This window comes from Brassica napus, chromosome C2, assembly GCF_020379485.1.
Source record: "Brassica napus cultivar Da-Ae chromosome C2, Da-Ae, whole genome shotgun sequence".
Lineage (NCBI taxonomy): Eukaryota > Viridiplantae > Streptophyta > Magnoliopsida > Brassicales > Brassicaceae > Brassica > Brassica napus.
In genome coordinates, this window is record NC_063445.1 from 3,412,439 (window position 1) to 3,433,108 (window position 20,670).

General features: G+C 39.3%; 1 protein-coding gene across 1 annotated transcript; it reads right to left on the bottom strand.

Moving 5' to 3' along the window:
- Positions 1–19,731: 19,731 nt before the first annotated feature.
- Positions 19,732–20,397, bottom strand: LOC106431448 (monothiol glutaredoxin-S2). The gene has a single exon (XM_013872255.3). The coding sequence runs from the start codon at positions 20,256–20,258 to the stop codon at positions 19,950–19,952; it is 309 nt and encodes a 102-aa protein (XP_013727709.2). The 5' UTR covers positions 20,259–20,397; the 3' UTR covers positions 19,732–19,949.
- Between the last annotated feature and the right edge of the window lie 273 nt (positions 20,398–20,670).

Sequence of the window (20,670 nt, forward strand, 5' to 3'; positions counted from 1 at the left end):
CACTGGACATTCCTCGTAGATACGATCCCATGATTCTCAGGCCTAGAGGAAGATTACCAACAAGTCCAGTAACTTCCCAAGTAAGCATTTCAAAACCATTATCTGGAGACTTTTTACCGAAAGCATAATGGCAGAAGATCTCAAGAGCCTCGTCTTCAGTTGGAAAATTCATCTCTTGGATATGATCGATCCCGAGTCCGAGTGCCTTGACAAGTTTTCTATCTTCGGTTGTAATGATAATCATACTTCCGGGACCAAAACATTTACGCTGCTTTGCCGTTGCCTCTAGTTGCCACCAGTTATCCACTTCATCAAGAACAACTAACACCTTTTTGCCGCTCAGATTTCCTTGAGCCACTCCTAAGTGACAAACTTCAATTTCCTTTTGATTGAATATTTGAGACAACAAGCTTTTTTGAAAACGCAGCTTCAACTGTTAGAAAATACGCGGTCAAATTTTGCGGTAAACCAGAATTTATGGGAGCGGGAAAGAAGCACACACAAAATTGTTAACGGAGTTCGGCTAATGTTGCCTACGTCTCCGGACCTGCTACAGATTTTTTATTATTAATCAGGGAAATTTTACAAGCTCACAACTCACACCCGATCCCAAATACACTCAGAAATTACTCGTAATTTCTTAAAAAAGATTTTTTTGTGAGATTTTTTTTTTCCTTCTTCTTCTTCTCTTCTCTCGTTCTCTTTCTGTTTTCTTGTTTTTGGGATGCTTTTCCTCTTCACCTCAGCTCTCCTTTTATAAGCATGAAGAAGGTGTTTGGTGAGCTCACAATCTTTGACAAAACCAACGTCAACAATTTCAGCTCACCGTCCATGCCGTCACCGTCCATGCCGACCAACACGTTTTACGTGTTCTTTAACAATCTCCCACTTGAAGACTGATTTCAATCTGTCTTCACACCTTGATCAATGTATCAGGTTTCCCCAGCTTGTTACTCCAACAAGCCAACTGAGGTTGCACACAACCTCAACTTATCATATGGCACGACCTTCGTCAGCATGTCTGCCGGATTCTTGCTTCCTGGAATCTTTTCAAGCACCAACATTTCATCTTCTAACGTTGATCTGATGAAATGATATCGACGATGTATGTGCTTCGTCCGAGCATGGTAAACCGGATTCTTTGCCAAATCGATGGCACTTTTACTATCATAGTGTAACACACTTTTCTCTTGGTCATGGCCTAGCTCTTCTAGAAAAGACTGTAGCCATATCATCTCTTTTGTTGTCTCCGTTACCACAACATACTCAGCTTCACATCTTGATAGAGATACAATTTTCTGCAACTTTGAAACCCAACAAATTGCAGTACCGCCAAAAGTGTAGACATACCCGGTTGTGCTCTTCGTGCTGTCAATGTCACCTCCATTGTCAGCATCAACATATCCCTGCAATCCCGTCTTAGACTTCGTGAAACATAGCGATAAACTTGGATTTCCTTTAAGATATCTAAAAATTCACTTAACGGCTTCCCAATGTTCTTTTCCTGGATTGCTCATCAATCTGCTGACGACTCCCACTGCATGTGCAATGTCTGGCCTTGTACATATCATCGCGTACATTAGGCTGTCTATAGCAGAAGCATATGGAACTTTATCCATATATTCCATCTCATCTTCCGTCTTTGGAGACTACTCTCTGGATAACCGAAAGTGACTTGCCAGGGGAGTACTAACTGGCTTCGCGTCATCCATGTTAAACCTCTTGAGGACTTTCTTCACATACTCCTCTTGTGATAACTTAAGACCTTCCTTGCTTCTACTGATTCTCATCCCTAGAATCTGTCTTGCTTCTCCAAGGTCTTTCATCGCAAATTCTTCTGAGAGTTTCGTCTTCAAGCTATTGATCTCGTGCAAGTCTGCTCCTACTATCAGCATGTCATCGACATATAGGAGCAATATAAAGTAGGACTCTTCAAGCCTCTTGAAGTAATAACAGTGGTCAACTTCACACCTCAAGAAACCAACGCCTTTAATAAAGCTGTCGAACCGTTTATACCACTGTCTTGGAGCTTGTTTTAAGCCGTACAAATTCCTTTTCAGCTTGCAAACAAGGATTTCCTTCCCTTTGATCTCAAAGCCTTCGGGTTGCTTCATATAAATTTCCTCATCCAAATCACCGTGAAGAAATGCCGTCTTCACATCCATCTGTTGAAGATGCAGATCTTTTTGTGCTACCAGCCCAAGAACCGTTCTGATGGTCACCATCTTGACTACAGGAGAGAAGATTTCGGTGTAGTCAACGCCTTCTTTTTGTTGGAATCCCTTCACAACAAGCCTCGCTTTATAGCGCTTACTCCCATCAGGTTCTTCTTTTATTCGGTAGACCCACTTGTTATGCAATGCCTTTTTCTCCTTAGGAAAATCTGCTAACTCCCACGTATGATTGGATAACAACGAGTCCATCTCGTCGTTCATTGCAAGCTCCCACTTGATCGACTCATCAACTTGCATAGCTTCCTCATAACATTCAGGCTCGCCTCTGTCTGTGAGCAGAATGTAGTTGAGCGATGAAGAAAATCTTACTGGCTTTCTGATGATTCTACTTGACCATCGTAACTCCGTGACTGGTGTATATGGGACCACTTCAGAATCATCACTTTCTTCAGCTTCACCACTCTCGTCTTGAGAGATTTCTTCTTCTGCTGTTGCGGTATCCTATGGCAACTCCGGTGTCAGGATATCTTCTAAGTCAACAGCTCCAGGCTCTTTCCTCTCCGAGCCTTCTCTTAGCTTATCCTTGTACAACGCTTCTTCGTTGAACACAACATTCTTGCTGCGGATGATCTTTCGATTTTCATCATCCCAAAACCGGTAACCAAACTCCGTGTTACCATAGCCGATGAAGTAACACTTCTTAGACTTCAAGTCAAGTTTTCTTCTTGCAGCATCATCAATATGAACATAAGCTAAGCATCCAAACACCTTTAGATAAGAAAGATTTACTTTCTTTCCGCTCCAAACTTCTTCAGGAATCTTAAATCCCAATGGTACATACGGTCCTCTGTTTATTAAGAAGGCTGCGGTATTGATTGCATCTGCCCAAAACGTCTTTGGCAATCCACAGTGCAATCTCATGCTCCTTACACACTCATTCAAGGTTCGGTTCATCATTTCCACTATTCCATTCTGCTGAGGCGTTCCGGGAATAGTCTTCTCCATCTTGATCCCATTATTAGCGCAATATCTCTTGAACTCGTCGCTGATGTACTCTCCACCATTATCAGACCTTAAACACTTCAACTTGAGATTCGTCTCAATCTCAACCATGGTTTTCCATATTTTGAAAACCAAAAATACTTCATGCTTGTTCTTCATGAAGTAAACCCACACCTTTCTTGTGGAGTCGTCGATAAAGGTCACATAGTAGTATGAACCTCCCAGCGATGCAACAGGAGCGGGTCCCCACACGTCAGTGTGCACCAGCTCTAAGTTCTCAGATCTTGGCTCTCTTCCTCCTTTAGAGAAACTAACTCGTTTCTGTTTCCCAAGGATGCAGCTTTCACACATCTGATGATCGACCGTCTTCAGATCCGGAAGAGTGCCATTTTCTACCATGAGTTTCATCCCTTTCTCACTCATGTGTCCTAGCCTACAATGCAACAACTTGGTCTGTTTGGCATTCTCGACAACAACAACAGTGTCTTGATAACTCGTCGTCATATAAAGAGTGCCTCTTTTATGACCTCTAGCCACCACCATGGAACCTTTCTTGACTCTCCAGGCTCCACCACCAAAATTAACATCGTGCCCCGTATCATCAAGTTGACCTACTGAGATCAGATTTCGCATCAACTTTGGCACATGTCTGACCTTCGTAATCTTCCACACACGTCTGTCTGACATCTTCAGGTTGATATCTCCAATACCAACTATGTCCAAAGGTAATCCATCAGCAAGATATACCTTTCCGTAATTTCCCGCAACATAATTTTCTATGATGTTATGGTGCGGTGTGGTGTGGAACAACGCTCCTGAGTCAAGCACCCATGAATCGACTGCGCTATCGACATAGGAGATTGATGCTTTGGTGGTATTTGCAGTTGAATCACGAGCTTCAATTTTCCTCGGGGAATCAACAGACACTACCAATACATCAGCGATTTCACGTGTCACTACAATGGCCCCGCCTCAAGTGTTGTCTTCCTTCTTCGGTGGTGTTCGGCAATTCTTCTTAATGTGACTGATATCTTGTGAATTTACATGTTTTTAACTTCTTATTCTTGCATGGTTTGGTCATTTAGAGTATCATCTAGGCACATTTAGGTTGCATATCATTGCATTTGTACATATCAGGTGTTGGAGAGCAACATGGATGAGTTAGAGGACCATTGGAGGGATTTTGAGTCCAAAGAGTGAAAGATGAACACGGATGAAGGCCTTAAAGATCTCTTCTGAAGCTCAATATTTGTGGAGACACTAGAATTTGAGTTAGCTTTACAATGGAGGTGGTTTCAAGTCGTTTGGAGCTGTATTGAGGGATTTATGATCAAAATACTACACACATATCAGTATGACATTCCTAGCGGCCAGGCGTAGCGGCAAACGATGGTCGCTACAGAAGATAGAGCTGAGGCGCCTAAGTACCATAGCGGGAGTATGTAGCGGGTTAGAGAGACCGCTATAGTTGAAGCGCTTTCTGTAGCGGTCTTCCGTAGCGGCATAATGAGGTCGCTATGAGTTCAAGAATGCGAAAAAATCGTCTAAGTGTCCTAGCGGCCACCCGTAGCGGGCATTTCAGGTCGCTACAGGCGTAGTGACCTCTTGTAGCGACCTTTTATGGTCACTACGGAGAAAAATATCTGTTTTTATGGGTCAACCCCAGCTCGAGTTTTAGTAATATATGACTACTTTTCAGACAATAATGGGGGATCTATCTACTTTTTTATGAAGAACACAAGAACTCTTGAGAGAGAAAGCTTGAATCTTTAGTTTCTTTTCTTCTTATTCTCTTGAATTTGCTTGTTTAATCCTTGTTTATCTTTATTCTCTGTTGTATCTACTTGAATATGCTTCAATCTATTATGAGATTAAGTGTTTTCATGGAGATTAGTGAGTAGTTTCCTTAAGAATTCATGGGTTAGGGAGATTAGAGTAACTTAGTGAAGATCTATGGTGTTATTGTATTAGATCCTTGTATGAACTTGCTTGTTGAGTATTTTTAATGCTTGTTTAGTCTTGATCACTCTAAACCTGATTTCTAAACACTTCTCATCAGACATGATTAGATGAAGTGTTTGAATCAACTCAACTAAGCTCTAGTGAGATTAGCCAAGGACACTTGATGTTAAAATTGCTAGATAGTTATTAAACTTGAACTTAAAGATTGCTTGATTGAATTAAGCCAAAGACATTTGATGTTTAATGATTTCTAAGCAAATGGACATTTACCTAGACATAGGACTTGTCTAAAATTGTGTTTAGACTTAAGAGATTACTTTGATTGAAAGCTTGTCACCTAGATTGGATCTTAGTTACTTGAAGTCAATTCCCTTAGCCCATGGATTCACTTGTTTATATTTCTAGGATATTAGTTTGTTACAAATCATCTATCTTCTTGTTTGCTTAGATTAGGAAGGTTTGTGTATTCTTGGTGTTATAAGTCTCTAGTTCTCTGTGGATTCGATCCTAAAATGCTACAATGACATACCATTCGATTGTGGTATTGTTGGCACATTAGGTTAATTGGTGTGTGCTTAAACGCGTAATCAATTTGGCGCCGTTGCCGGGGAACTAAGTAGATTTGTCATTAGGATTTCAAACTTTCTTGAGACTAAGTTTTATTTTCATATGTTTTATTTTGCTTTGTTTGGTTACTAATTCCCTTTCAAGTGATTGCTCTTTTGCAAGATACATCCACAAGAGAGGAAGATCATGTCTCTTGACTTGGAATCAATGCTCAAGGCTATTTTAGAGAGTCAAGAAAGGGTGATATCTAGAAGCTCCACATCTTGTGAAAGAGCTTATGAACCAACCACCTCATTGGAGTATCAACCACACGGAGACTTTGGTCAAGGACACCAATATAGATATGGTGAGAGACACCAACCTTGGGATTTAGAGTATGAAGAAGAAGAAGATAACTTCCCCCAAGACTCAAATGAAGAAGACATCACCAACATGCTTGAGAAGTTGTTGGAGAATCAAGAAAGGGGAAGGATTGAGATGGAAAGGCAACTTGATTCTCTTTCTAACAAGATAGATGCTAATGGCAAAGCTCTTAGCTCAAGGTTGGATAGAGTTGTAGCACATGTGAAGTCTTTCAACAACAACATCTCTCACATGATCGAAGACCAAGAAGAAAGCGCCACTCCTCTTCACAACGCCAACACTTATGAAGCACATACCACATACATGGAATGTGATTTTGAAGAGGATGCTCAGCTTGAGGATGATTTTCAACATGAAGCTGAAGAGCCTATATACGAGTCTAAATCACTCTCTGAATGCATGGTAGATGAGAATCTTATTATAAGATCTGAAGAACAAACCAAGACTATGACATTCATGAGTCATTATGCAAACATCGATGAAGAAGAAGTAGGCTTTGTTGAGAACACTCTTGAAGATCTGGGTGATGAGAATTTGGTTGTTGAATGCGTTGAGGAGACAAAAGAGAGCTTGGTTTTTATAAACGAGCTCTTGAGTGAAGAAGAAACGCGTGTGATCCCTGTAGCCAAGGAAGAAGCAAAGGGTGAAGAGTCTGTGGAGAATCAAATGAATTACATCAAAGAATCCTCCGAAGAGGTACAAGAAGAAGAGTCTCCAGTAGAAAAGCCCTTTCAGAATCACTTTGGTATTCTCTCCACCAAAGAACTTAAACGTGATGATCCAAGGAAGATACCATTTGAGGAAATCAGGATGAACGAATTCAGGGGATGGTTCTACGACGAGTATGATCCTGGTGATCATGGTTGTCTCGATAAGGCCTTCTGTGGGCCACCTCTTGCCTGAAAAGGCTCTGCAGTCAAGCTTAAAGACTTAAAACAAGCGCACTTGGGAGGCAGTCCACTGTTATCTTTCAAAGGTCAATCAAAATCGCTAGAGGTCAAAAGACGATGCTTTCTCTGTCTACCCTCCTCTGAACCAGCCAATAACTCCAAGTAAGTGTCAATCAACCTTTACATATTTAGTTTTCATGTTTATCTTAGATCTCTTCTTTGAGCTTACTCTCACACAAGGGACTGTGTGAAGTAAGTTTGGGGGAGAGTCTACTATCTCACATTGTGTTTTGTTTTGTCTTATTGTCATTGGTCTCATGCATTGCATTGTGAATATTTATTTGCATAAAAAAAAAAAAGTTTAAATTAAAAAAAAGTCGTGTGTTTTGAATTATGCATAGGGAGCCATGATTGAAATAGCCATGAAAAGAACATATCTACAAGCATCTCTTGAGCCTTGAAAACTCTTTTTGAAACATGTTGCTCATATGATATTGACATTGTTCTTGAAACCAATTACAAACTGAACTTGGGCATAATGAATTTAATCTCTCTTGCATATGGGCACTTGCATACTTGATCATGGATTTCATACACATTTGGGTTATCTTATTCCATGTATTATCCTTTGATTAACCCAAATGGCACTCCCCTACCCTTGAACCCTTGCCATTCTTTGAAACCAATATTGATTTGTTGAGTGAGGTCTCTTATTGATAGCTTGTTATGTGCAAAATCTTGAGAGTATTGGGAGCGACATATGTTTGTTCTCATCTATTGCTAGCATAAGATCCTCATTTGAACTAGCATCTAGGATGGTGAGTGAGTTTGTGTGTTTTTAAGTTGTTATATCTTGGGTTTGAGAGAAGAAAAAAAAAAAAAAGATCAAAGAGTGTCAATAAGAAAAGAAAACCAATAGGAACCAAGAAAATAAAAGAAGAAAAACTCTTAAGTGTGTCAATTAGAATTCCCCAAAGTAAAAAAAAATGAATGAAAGATCATAATGGGGAAAGAAAAAGAGTGTCAAGTTCTTAGTTGGTTGATCATGTAAATAAAAAAAAAAAAAGAGAGAGTTCACTTGGTGAGAAATGTGAGTGAAGTGTATATACTTGGGTTTTGAAATATAAAAGATGGGTAGAATTTGTAATCATTTAGGAAGAAGAGTAGAATGATGTGAATGAGCTATGTATGCATGAATTGCTCCTAGTCTTAGATAAATTTTGCATAATGATCATGCTCCTTGTTCTTGAGTGATTACCACCATTAAAAAGATTGTATTTGAACATTTCTTTTCATTCATAAAAGACCATTAATCTACCTAGCCAAGTGATTGAGATCATGTGCCCATTTGTGAGAATCCACCATGTGTGTGTGTGTGAATGAATGTGAGAATTGGTTGAAGTTACTTGTTGATTGATGAGCATTGCACTTTGTATAAAGAAATAAAAAGAGTTTGATAGGCATTGAGAAGCTAGACTGATAAAAGAATGACCAATGATTGTTTGCTATGATCATTTGGAATGTTGTAGAAGAGCTAGGATGTGTGTCTTTTGGCTATGAGCTCCCTTTTTCAAACTTCTTCCTTCTTAGGACTTGAAAGTTTACTTGAGGACAAGTAAAGGACTAGTGTGGGGGAGTTGATATCTTGTGAATTTACATGTTTTTAACTTCTTATTCTTGCATGGTTTGGTCATTTAGAGTATCATCTAGGCACATTTAGGTTGCATATCATTGCATTTGTACATATCAGGTGTTGGAGAGCAACATGGATGAGTTAGAGGACCATTGGAGGGTATTCGAGTCCAAAGAGTGAAAGATGAACACGGATGAAGGCCTTAAAGATCTCTTCTGAAGCTCAATATTTGTGGAGACACTGGAATTTGAGTTAGCTTTACAATGGAGGTGGTTTCAAGTCGTTTGGAGCTGTATTGAGGGATTTATGATCAAAATACTACACACATATCAGTATGACATTCCTAGCGGCCAGGCGTAGCGGCAAACGATGGTCGCTACAGAAGATAGAGCTGAGGCGCCTAAGTACCATAGCGGGAGTATGTAGCGGGTTAGAGAGACCGCTATAGTTGAAGCGCTTTCTGTAGCGGTCTTCCGTAGCGGCATAATGAGGTCGCTATGAGTTCAAGAATGCGAAAAAATCGTCTAAGTGTCCTAGCGGCCACCCGTAGCGGGCATTTCAGGTCGCTACAGGCGTAGTGACCTCTTGTAGCGACCTTTTATGGTCACTACGGAGAAAAATATCTGTTTTTATGGGTCAACCCCAGCTCGAGTTTTAGTAATATATGACTACTTTTCAGACAATAATGGGGGATCTATCTACTTTTTTATGAAGAACACAAGAACTCTTGAGAGAGAAAGCTTGAATCTTTAGTTTCTTTTCTTCTTATTCTCTTGAATTTGCTTGTTTAATCCTTGTTTATCTTTATTCTCTGTTGTATCTACTTGAATATGCTTCAATCTATTATGAGATTAAGTGTTTTCATGGAGATTAGTGAGTAGTTTCCTTAAGAATTCATGGGTTAGGGAGATTAGAGTAACTTAGTGAAGATCTATGGTGTTGTTGTATTAGATCCTTGTATGAACTTGCTTGTTGAGTATTTTTAATGCTTGTTTAGTCTTGATCATTCTAAACCTGATTTCTAAACACTTCTCATCAGACATGATTAGATGAAGTGTTTGAATCAACTCAACTAAGCTCTAGTGAGATTAGCCAAGGACACTTGATGTTAAAATTGCTAGATAGTTATTAAACTTGAACTTAAAGATTGCTTGATTGAATTAAGCCAAAGACATTTGATGTTTAATGATTTCTAAGCAAATGGACATTTACCTAGACATAGGACTTGTCTAAAATTGTGTTTAGACTTAAGAGATTACTTTGATTGAAAGCTTGTCACCTAGATTGGATCTTAGTTACTTGAAGTCAATTCCCTTAGCCCATGGATTCACTTGTTTATATTTCTAGGATATTAGTTTGTTACAAATCATCTATCTTCTTGTTTGCTTAGATTAGGAAGGTTTGTGTATTCTTGGTGTTATAAGTCTCTAGTTCTCCGTGGATTCGATCCTAAAATGCTACAATGACATACCATTCGATTGTGGTATTGTTGGCACATTAGGTTAATTGGTGTGTGCTTAAACGCGTAATCAGTGACCTGGTTTTCCACAATTCCAGCACTCTGCAGGCTGTCAGAATTTGGACTGACCCCGTCCATTCCTTGACTTCGATCTGCCATTACTCCAATTATTTCTATCAGGGTTTCTCCCTCTGTTTTCCACGTTGAAAGCAGAGCTCGTTGATGCCTCTCCAGAGTCTATCCTTCGAAATTCCTCAGCAAGGATACAATCTCTAACATCATTGAATTTGAGCTTTTGAGTACCCACAGAATTACTAATTGCTGCCCTCATTGGCTCCCAACTATTTGGCAGAGACGCCAACAGAATCAGTGCTCGCACTTCATCGTCAAACTCGATTTCAACTGATGACAGTTGGTTGACAATCGTGTTGAACTCGTTCACATCTACGGCAACCAAGACACCTTCTTCCATCTTCAAATGAAAGAGTTTCTTCATGAGAAACACCTTATTGTTTGCCGAAGGTTTCTCATACATATCATAGAGAACTTTCATGAGCCCTTCTGTGGTCTTCTTCTTCGCAACGTTGTGAGCAACATTTTACGACAGTGTTAACCTTATAACACCCAGAACTTGTCTGTCAAAGAGCTCCCACTCATCCTGATCCATCTTCTCAGGCTTCTTGCTCAGCGGTTGATGAAGCTTCTTTCCGTACAGATAATCTTCAATTTGCATTCTTCAAAATGCATAATCTGTACCGTCAAATTTCCCGATACTGTGCGCTGAACCATTTTCGCCTCCCATCGTTTCTGGAGCCACTGTGTATTAGAACACCTTCGTCGACAAACCGATGACAAAACACACCATGCACAAAATACTGTTCACATGAATAGTAACTCCGCAAAAATTTGACCGACCACCGTAACTCAAGCTCTGATACCAGTTGTTAAGAAATATGCAGTCAAATTTTGTGGTAAACCAGAATTTATGGGAGCGGGAAAGAATCCACACAAAATTGTTAACAGAGTTCGGCCAATGTTGCATACGTCTCCGGACCTGCTACAGATTTTTTATTATTAACCAGAGAAATTTTACAAGCTCACAACTCACACCCCGATCCCAAATATACTCAGAACTTAAAGAATATTTTTTTGTGAGAATTTTTTTTTTTGTTGTTGTTCTTCTTCTCTTCTCTCGTTCTCTCTGTGTTTTCTTGTTTTTGGGATACTTTTCCTCTTCACCTCAGCTCTCCTTTTATAAGCATGAAGAAGGTGTTTGGTGAGCTCACAATCTTTGACAAAACCAACGTCAACAATTTCAGCTCACCGTCCATGCCGTCACCGTCTATGCCGACCAACACGTTTTACGTGTTCTTTAACATTAACTGATAGTCGTTACCACAAGGCTTCTCATAACTCCCTTTGATATTCTCCAAAAGAGTGATGAATGGAACCAGGAGAGAGTTGGTTGTATAAAACTCTGGCAGTGGTTGTCTTCCCAATCCCGGCAGGACCCACAATCCCTATAATCTTAACTTGTTCTGATTGTAGGATCAACTTCGATTTTATCTCCCTGATTTGAGATTCTATGCCAACAAAGTCATCAAAGTCTTTTGATGGTGTAAAGCCCAACACATCTGAGGCAACTTTGTTGATCATTTCAGCTTCATTGTCACTAATAAAAAGAGGCTAATAATTAAAACAGAAATCATGAAAAGTAGCTACACAAGTGGAAGTAAAAGTGAACGAACCAGTTGCTAGAGTGGTAACCAGCTATACCCGCGATCTTTGTCTTCTTATTCATGGCTTCTTCTTATTCATGTCTCCGGTGATGCACCTAACTTCTCAGATGAAACACTTCAAACCTGCATTCACCTCACGTTTAGAAAAACACCAAAACGCAAACTGGTTGTAATTGATGGATGATGATGAATATCTGCAACTGTGTCGTCTAGGACAGCTTTAAGGAACGCTACATCATGCTCAAGCCTGTCATTGTTTGAGTGAACCATGTCTAACAAACTATTAGCTTCCGCTTGAGCAAGCTCTAACCCACTGAGATTCTCCTTAAGCAACTCAACATCACTCATGGCATCACAGAGCTTTTCATCAGTCTCTTGTTTTCTCCTCAAAAGTGGCATTATCCACGTGCGGGGATATCATGGCATCATCAATGTGTGCAAAAAGAAACAACCCAGAGCATGGAGATTTGACATTTTGTCGGTCAGACGCCATAGAAAGTGCTTTCTCTGCTCTAATCTTTGCTCCAACTCTCCTAAACTTTTTGCTAGGACAAGTTTTCAAGATTTTACTGTTGTGTTATATTAAAATTTTGACTTCTATAAAATTCAAATATATATATATATATATATATATATATATATATGACTGAGTACAGTTTAATGAACTAGCTTGCAAATTGTTGTGTTTATTTACAATATGCATTACATACTTGATCTAAATATGACTTTCATTCAACATATTTTAATTTTTTTTGTAGCCTGATTATTTTTTTACCACAATTTAACTATTTTTTAGATTCCGTGATTTTACCAATCAGAGCCATTAACAGAAACGATTTAACACAAATCTGTTTATAATTCTTTTACTGGTACAAACCGAAGCCATATAGTTTCTACAAACGATTCGGAAGTGAAATGATTCTAAAAGAACCCGAAATAAACGGTGGAAACACTTTGTTAACTTTGTCAAAATGCCGATAGCACTTCTACCTGAGTCTTCCTCTGTTTCCTTGTCCACGAGAAGTGGATTGCAATTGCAACTCCTTTACTTTTGCTGAGTGTTTAACTGGTCTTTCCCAAAGGAATCTTTTTTCCCGATGGAGTCAAAAGATCTGTTGAATAGGTACATTCGTCTGGATCCATATTGATCTTCTTCTTCTCAATCTCAAGAAACCAAAGAATAAGAAGAACTACCTGAGGCAGAGTCGCAGTGATAAATGTCATGACGTTTAATTAAATGAAAAATGGCTGTTTATATTGTTGAATCTCGTTTGTTTTGTTTATTAATACTTGCATTTTTTTATTGATGTGAAGAATCAGAAACTAAATCAATGACTACGTGACATCTCGCTAAGGCTTTAATCTATTGTTGAAAAAGAAGTTATAGTTTTGAGTTTGTAATTACAATCTTTTTTTGGCACACAGACCTTCATATTAATTACTCAGTAGCTAAAATTGACGATAAAACTGAAGAGTCAACATATTCTCTAGGACTAAGTGAACTCGAATGAAGAAGGCTCCATAACATCTCTTGAGAAAATCCTTTGATGGGTAGCTTGGGTGGTTTAAGAGAAGAGAATGAATTAGTTTACAGACTTGTTGTCCCAACAAACAAAAATGTTAGATCAGTTAACACATCAACCAATTTTAAATAGAAAATAGTAAGCTCAACGTTGATGATGTTGGCATACCACTCATAACAAGTATAAGCTCTTCAGAGATGGAGATTGATACCAGCTTTCTAGTTATCACTTCATGAAATCTTTTTAGAATTGGATAAAAGTTGATACTAATATTTTAAAATCAACAAAATCAATTTTTTGTTTACAATTTTAGGACAAAATATTCTAGTTTTATTTATTTATGTTTCATTTATTATATCAAATTTAAACAAACAAATGATTAGACTGAAAAATCATTATTATGACTAAACATCCATGTTTGTTTTGCTTTTCTTTTTCTACATCAATATAATATATGCTAATTTTGAAGCAATTATAGTCTTGGCTATTTGATATTGTTAGTGATAGTAGGTAGGTTATAGTTATAACTTATAAATTATCATGAATTCATATATAATATTAATATCAATTACCTGCAACTGGAACATTCTTGCTCTTTCTCCAGCGAGAACACCTCTTGTTGAATGCAGCTCCTACAAAACAGATGAGACAACGTTGTTAAACTTTGATCCTCCGCCTTGTACATCCACAAACATTTTCCTTTGTTTATCGTCTAGGACATATTTTACCAACGCTACATCATGCTCGAGCCTGACATTGTCGAAATGAACCATGTTTGACAAACTATTAGCTTCCCCTTGAGCGAGCTTTAACCCAAGTTTCTCCTTACTGTTGTGTAAAATTCAAATTTTAATTTCTATTAAATTCACATATATTATATTTCAAATTTTATTTACAATGTGCATTATGTTGACATGAAGCAGAATTAAGCAGCTAGACTTGAGAATTAAGCTGTCAGACTTGAGAATTAAGCTGTCAGACTTATAAGGTTTTATAAAGCTTTTATAAGGTTTTATAAGGCTTATAAAAGTTTTATAAGATCGAGTTTATTGAAGAGAAGAAGAAGAGAGAAGAATATATTTTATTATATTGTGTAATGAGGTCACTTGTCTTTAAATACTTGTACCCAGATCCACAATTTGAATTTCAAGGGAATAGAGTTTCTCTCAGATCTACTCTCTCTCTCTCTCTCTCTCTCTCTCTCTCTCTCTATTCTTCAATGTTCTTCATCTACATCTCTTTATCCTCACATTCTTTCATGGTATCAGAGCAAGTAAGCTCCTGACATTCATTCTTCTCTACTCTATTCTCTTTACTTCCACAAATCTCTGATTTTTCCTTTCTATTTTTGGTAAAGTTCATCCTGTTCTTGAGTTGTTCTTCATTCCCAGAAAAAAAAAATGGAAAACTCATACACGGATGTCTTTAAATCTGTGTCTATTCCGGTTACCCTCAAGGGAACCAACTACTTACTGTGGTCTAGACTTGTCAAAACCGCTCTTGGAGGCAGAGGTCTTTGGGAGTATGTTGTTGACGGCAAAGACACCAAGAAGACCATCCTAGGAGAGGATGGTAAAGAAGTTGTTGCTGCGGCTGAAAGAGGTGGAAAGAGAAGTCAGAAGGATCTCATGGTCCTTTCCATCATTCAGAATAGTCTTGAAACCTCTATCTTGGAAGCTTACTTCTACTGTGAAACTTCCAAGGAGCTGTGGGATACTCTCCAGAAGGTATATGGAAATATATCTAACATCAGTAGGGTGTTTAAAGTCAAGAGGGCTATCAACACTCTCAGTCAAGAGGACACTGAATTTTCCAAGCATTTTGGGAAGTTCAGATCGTTGTGGGCCGAGTTAGAGATGCTAAGACCGGCCAGTCTTGATCCGGATGTACTTAATGAGAGAAAGGAGCAAGACAAGGTCTTTGCTTTGCTGTTCACTCTCAACCCGGGTTATAGTGATCTAATCAAACACATTCTAAGAAGTGAGAAGCTTCCATCACTTGAGGAGCTTTGTGCTCAGATTCAAAAGGAGCAAGGCTCAGTGGGACTCTTTGGTGGCAAAGGAGACCTTATCATAGCTAACAAGGCTGAAGGAAATGAGCACAAACATGAGGGCATAGCTAACAAGGGGTATTACAAGCCAGAAGACAACAAAGTGTGGGTGTGTGACCATTGCAAGAAAAAAGGTCACGGCAAAGACAAATGTTGGATCGTTCACCCACACCTCAAGCCTCAGAAGTTCAGGACACCTTACTCTGATGCAAGGGGGAATTTCTCTGGTGAAATGGGCGAGCCATCTACTCCTCGCCCCATGAACTCGGTTGCGGCTGGAGAAGGGAAGACCTTGGGATTCAGTGGCTGTTCTATCATGAGGACTACCCAAGATGAGACAATCAAGAGGTCTGACCTTGATGCTCTCATCAAAGCCCTCAAGGAAAACTCTGGTAACACACTTGGTTTATCTTTGAATGCCTCTTATAAACTGTCCAATGCTCTTGTTACAACCTTGAATGCATCTGATAGCTTTAAGCCAGTAGTTATTGATTCTGGAGCTTCTCACCACATGATTAGTGATGCTAGGTTAATCAGTAATGTTAAGCATGCCTTAGGCAATGTTATGATTGCAAATGGTGACAGCATACCAATAAAAGGTGTAGGAAACTTGAAACTATTTGAGAAAGATACTAAAGCATTTTATATGCCATCTTTTGCATCTAATCTATTATCTGTCAAGAAGGTTGCCACTGATCTTAACTGCAAGGTTATTTTTAGTCCTAATGATGTCGTATTTCAGGATATTGAGACTCTTAAGATGATCGGAAAGGGTGTTACTAAAGGGGACTTGTACCTGCTTGAAGACACCACGACTAGATCATGTTTACCTTATGCTTTTAGTTCAATCCCTGTCTTAGAAAATGATGTATTGTGGCATGCTAGGTTAGGCCATCCCCATTCTAGAGCACTGAACCTGTTATTGCCTAATGTTTATTTCAAAAATGATGGATGTGAAGCATGTATTCTTGGCAAACATTGCAAGACTGTGTTTCCCAAGTCATCTACTATCTATGAGAAATGCTTTGATCTTATACACTCTGATGTCTGGACTGCACCATGCACTTCTAGGGAAAATCATAGATATTTTGTCACCTTCATAGACCAGAAATCTAAATATACATGGCTGACTATGATACCATCTAAAGATAGAGTACTAGATGCATTTATAAACTTCCAGAGCTACATAACTAATCAGTTCAATGTTAAGATCAAAGTATTCAGGTCAGATAATGGAGGGGAATATACAAGCACAACTTTCAAATCCCACTTGGCCAAGCATGGAATAATCCATCAAACCAGCTGTCCTTACACTCCACAACAAAATGGTGTAGCTGAGAGGAAAAACCGACATCTGATGGAAGTGGCCAGGTCCATGATGTTCTACACCAACATGCCTAAGAGGTTCTGGAGTGATGCAGTCATGACAGCATGCTATCTCATCAACCGAACTCCAACAAGAGTCCTTGATGATGCCACACCTTATGAGGTATTGAACAAAAGAAAACCATCAATTGACCATTTACGGGTATTTGGGTGCTTGTGCTATGTATTGCAAACAGGTGATCATAGGAACAAACTTGAGGCCAGAAGCACAAAGGCAGTGTTCATTGGGTATTCTACCACTCAAAAAGGTTACAAATGCTACTCTCCAGAGACAAGAAGAGTCTTAGTATCCAGAGAGGTCAAGTTTGTGGAATCTAGAGGCTATTATGAGGAGAAGAGTTGGGACAATCTCAAGGATCTATCTCAAGGGGCCTCAGATAGGGCAAACAACCTACGAATTATCATGGAGAGCCTAGGTATCATCATGACACCAAATGAAAGAACTACTAGTTCAGCAAATAGTTTAGATCAAGCCAATGGTATGGATGCGGCTGAAGAGGCTTCTCATCCTAATCCTGAAGGGGGGAATCAAGAGGATTCGTCTACTGGTCAAGAGGAACCATACATGGGTCAAGAGGATCCGCAGACTACTGATCAAGAGCAAGAGGTTCATGATCAGGATGAAAGCCAACAACAAGAGGAATCAGATCAACAAAATGAAGTTGAAGCTGAGACTGTTGGAGAGGTCCAGCCGCTTAGGAGAAGCACAAGGGTGAGAAAGCGTCCATCAAATTGGAAGTATTTCAACAGTCAAGCAGTAGCCCATCCCACTCAAGCAACTTGCTCCCTTGCTTACTATCCAAGAGATCATCAAGCCTTCATCACCAATATAGATCAAGAGTATATTCCGAGGACCTATGAGGAGGCAATGGAGATAAAGGAATGGAGAGACTCAGTAGATGATGAGGTCAGTGCCATGATCCGAAATGGAACTTGGTTTGAGAGTGAGCTCCCCAAAGGTAAGAAGGCTGTCACAAGCATGTTACTATTCACTATCAAGTACTTGGCTAATGGGCAACCAGAAAGAAAAAAAACCAGACTTGTTGCAAGAGGCTACACTCAAGTCTATGGTGAAGATTACCTTGACACCTTTGCACCAGTAGCTAAGCTTCACACGATACGGATTGTACTCTCATTGGCCGTGAACTTAGAATGGGATCTGTGGAAAATGGATGTCAAGAATGCTTTTCTACAAGGAGAGTTAGAAGATGAGGTCTACATGAGACCACCACCTGGTATGGAACACCTTACCAAACCAGGAAATGTATTGAGGCTGAAGAAAGCCATCTATGGTTTGAAACAATCACCAAGAGCGTGGTACCACAAACTAAGCACCACACTCAATGGAAGAGGTTTTGTCAAGTCTGAAGCTGATCATACCCTATTCACCCTCACTAGCCAGCAAGGAATCATTGTCATTCTCATCTATGTTGATGACATTATCATCACAGGCAGTGACAAAGAAGGGATCATCTCGACCAAAGCGTTCCTTAAGGCTTCATTTGATATCAAGGACTTGGGAGAGCTCAAATACTTCCTAGGGATCGAGATGTGTAGGTCTAAGGAATGGTTGTTTCTATCTCAAAGGAAATACACCCTTGACTTACTAAATGAGGCTGGAGATCTTGGTGGAAGAGCTGCCAAAACACCTCTAGAGGAAGGAAACAAAGTGATGCGTGAGGGGGAGATTGAAGACAAGTCATATGAAGATGTAAATCACTATAGGAGAATGGTGGGAAAACTCATTTATCTTACCATTACCCGACCAGATGTATGCTTTGCAGTAAACCAAGTAAGCCAACACATGCAAGCTCCCAAGGTACACCACTGGAACATGGTTGAGAGGATTCTCAGGTACCTAAGAGAGGCACCAGGCCAAGGAGTATGGATGGGATGCAATAGAAACACTGAGATTGTTGGGTACTGTGATGCGGATTGGGCAGGAGATCGAGTTGATAGAAGATCAACTACTGGATATTGTACCTTCATTGGAGGCAATTTGGTAACATGGAAGAGCAAGAAGCAGAAGGTGGTGTCTTGTTCAAGTGCTGAGGCAGAATATAGAGCTATGAGGAAGCTCACAAGCGAGTTGATTTGGATCAAAGGACTTCTTAAGGACTTGGGAATTGAAGTTACAACGCCAATCACGATGCATTGTGATAACCAGGCTGCTATACACATTGCTAGCAACTCAGTCTTCCATGAAAGGACCAAACATATAGAGGTAGATTGCCACAAAGTGAGACAAGCCGTGGAGCAGAAGATCATATTGCCGTGCTACACAAGGAGTGAAGATCAGCTAGCTGATATCTTCACCAAGGCAGCAAGCACTAAGGTATGTGAGTTCATTCATCCAAAATTGGGACTCACAGACCTATCATGTCAATGATCTCTCCTTCATGAAGTGTTATACTCTTTTTCCTTGACTTGAGTTTTCTCCCAAAGGGTTTTACCTAGTTGAGGTTTTAATGAGGGAATACTTCATGGCTTCCAAGCTTGACTTGTTCCACATGGTCAAGCTTGAGGGGGAGGGTTGACATGAAACAGAATTAAGCAGCTACACTTGAGAATTAAGCTGTCAGACTTGAGAATTAAGCTGTCAGACTTATAAGGTTTTATAAATCTTTTATAAGGTTTTATAAGGCTTTATAAAGTTTTATAAGCTCGAGTTTATTGAAGAGAAGAAGAAGAGAGAATAATATATTTTATTATATTGTGTAATGAGGTAACTTGTCTTTAAATACTTGTATCCAAATTCTCTCTCTCTCTCTCTCTCTCTCTCTCTCTCTCTCTCTCTCTCTCTCTCTCTCTCTCTCTCTCTCTCTCTCTCTCTCTCTCTCTCTCTCTCTCTCTCTCTCTCTCTCTCTCTCTCTCTCTCTCTCTCTGTTCTTCATCTACATCTCTTTATCCTCACATTCCTTCACAGTATATACTTGATCTTAAATACCCGTCGAAGACATGAACAGAAGCGATTAAAAACACATCAGTTTGTAATTATTTTTCTTAATTTCTTCATTATTATTTATATTTATTTTCTTATAAGTTCATGTAACATCAAAACAGTAAAAAGATAACACCCGGATTATTGATCTGACATGGACTCATACATATCACCACGTCAAAAACCATAGATGTATTTAAAAACATTATTCTGCGTACTTAACTTAGTGTTAAGTAAACTATTTAGTTAAATATATTAAGTCAGACCCACAATGCACCAGCCTGCTTAAGCATAGGGATCAATGAGCCGTTAAGGTGAAGACTCATGACCTCGTTAGCTCCACCAACCAACTCTCCTCCAATAAAAATGGCTGGAACCGCCGGGCTACACCCAAGCCGCAACAACGCCTGCTCAATCTCCCTGCCTCTAGGTATCTCATCAAGCTCGTGAACCGCTGGATTCGCACCGAAGTCGCAGAGCAAAGTCTTGACCGTGTGGGACATACAACATGAGGTTTTGCTGTAAATGACCACTGGTCTCTCCAACACCATCTTCGTTATCATCTCCATTGCTAGTTTGTATTATAAGGTATCACTACTAAAATTCAGTTTCTTAGTTTTTGTTTCTTATTTAACCTTTGGAATAGGTTTCTGAATCAATATGATTTTGTTTAGGTTGTGTAAATGTTGTGTGGATATGAAATTATTGGTGGAAGTCTTTCTTTATATATATAGAGGCAAAAAATACGATGGTTATTGGATTAGATCGGACAAGATGTTTGGATTTTGTTTCTAACGATATCCTGTCCGAATGCGACGCATGCTCAGTTTTATTTTTGTATCACAAAATGTAAAAGATGAGAATCTAATGATTTTCAAAAGTTTTATCTCTTCTTTTTATTTTATTGTCCATTTAGGCATATATAGTGATCGTGGCTAAGGTAAGAATGTCCTTAGCTCGTACGATTCCAAAAAGTGAGAG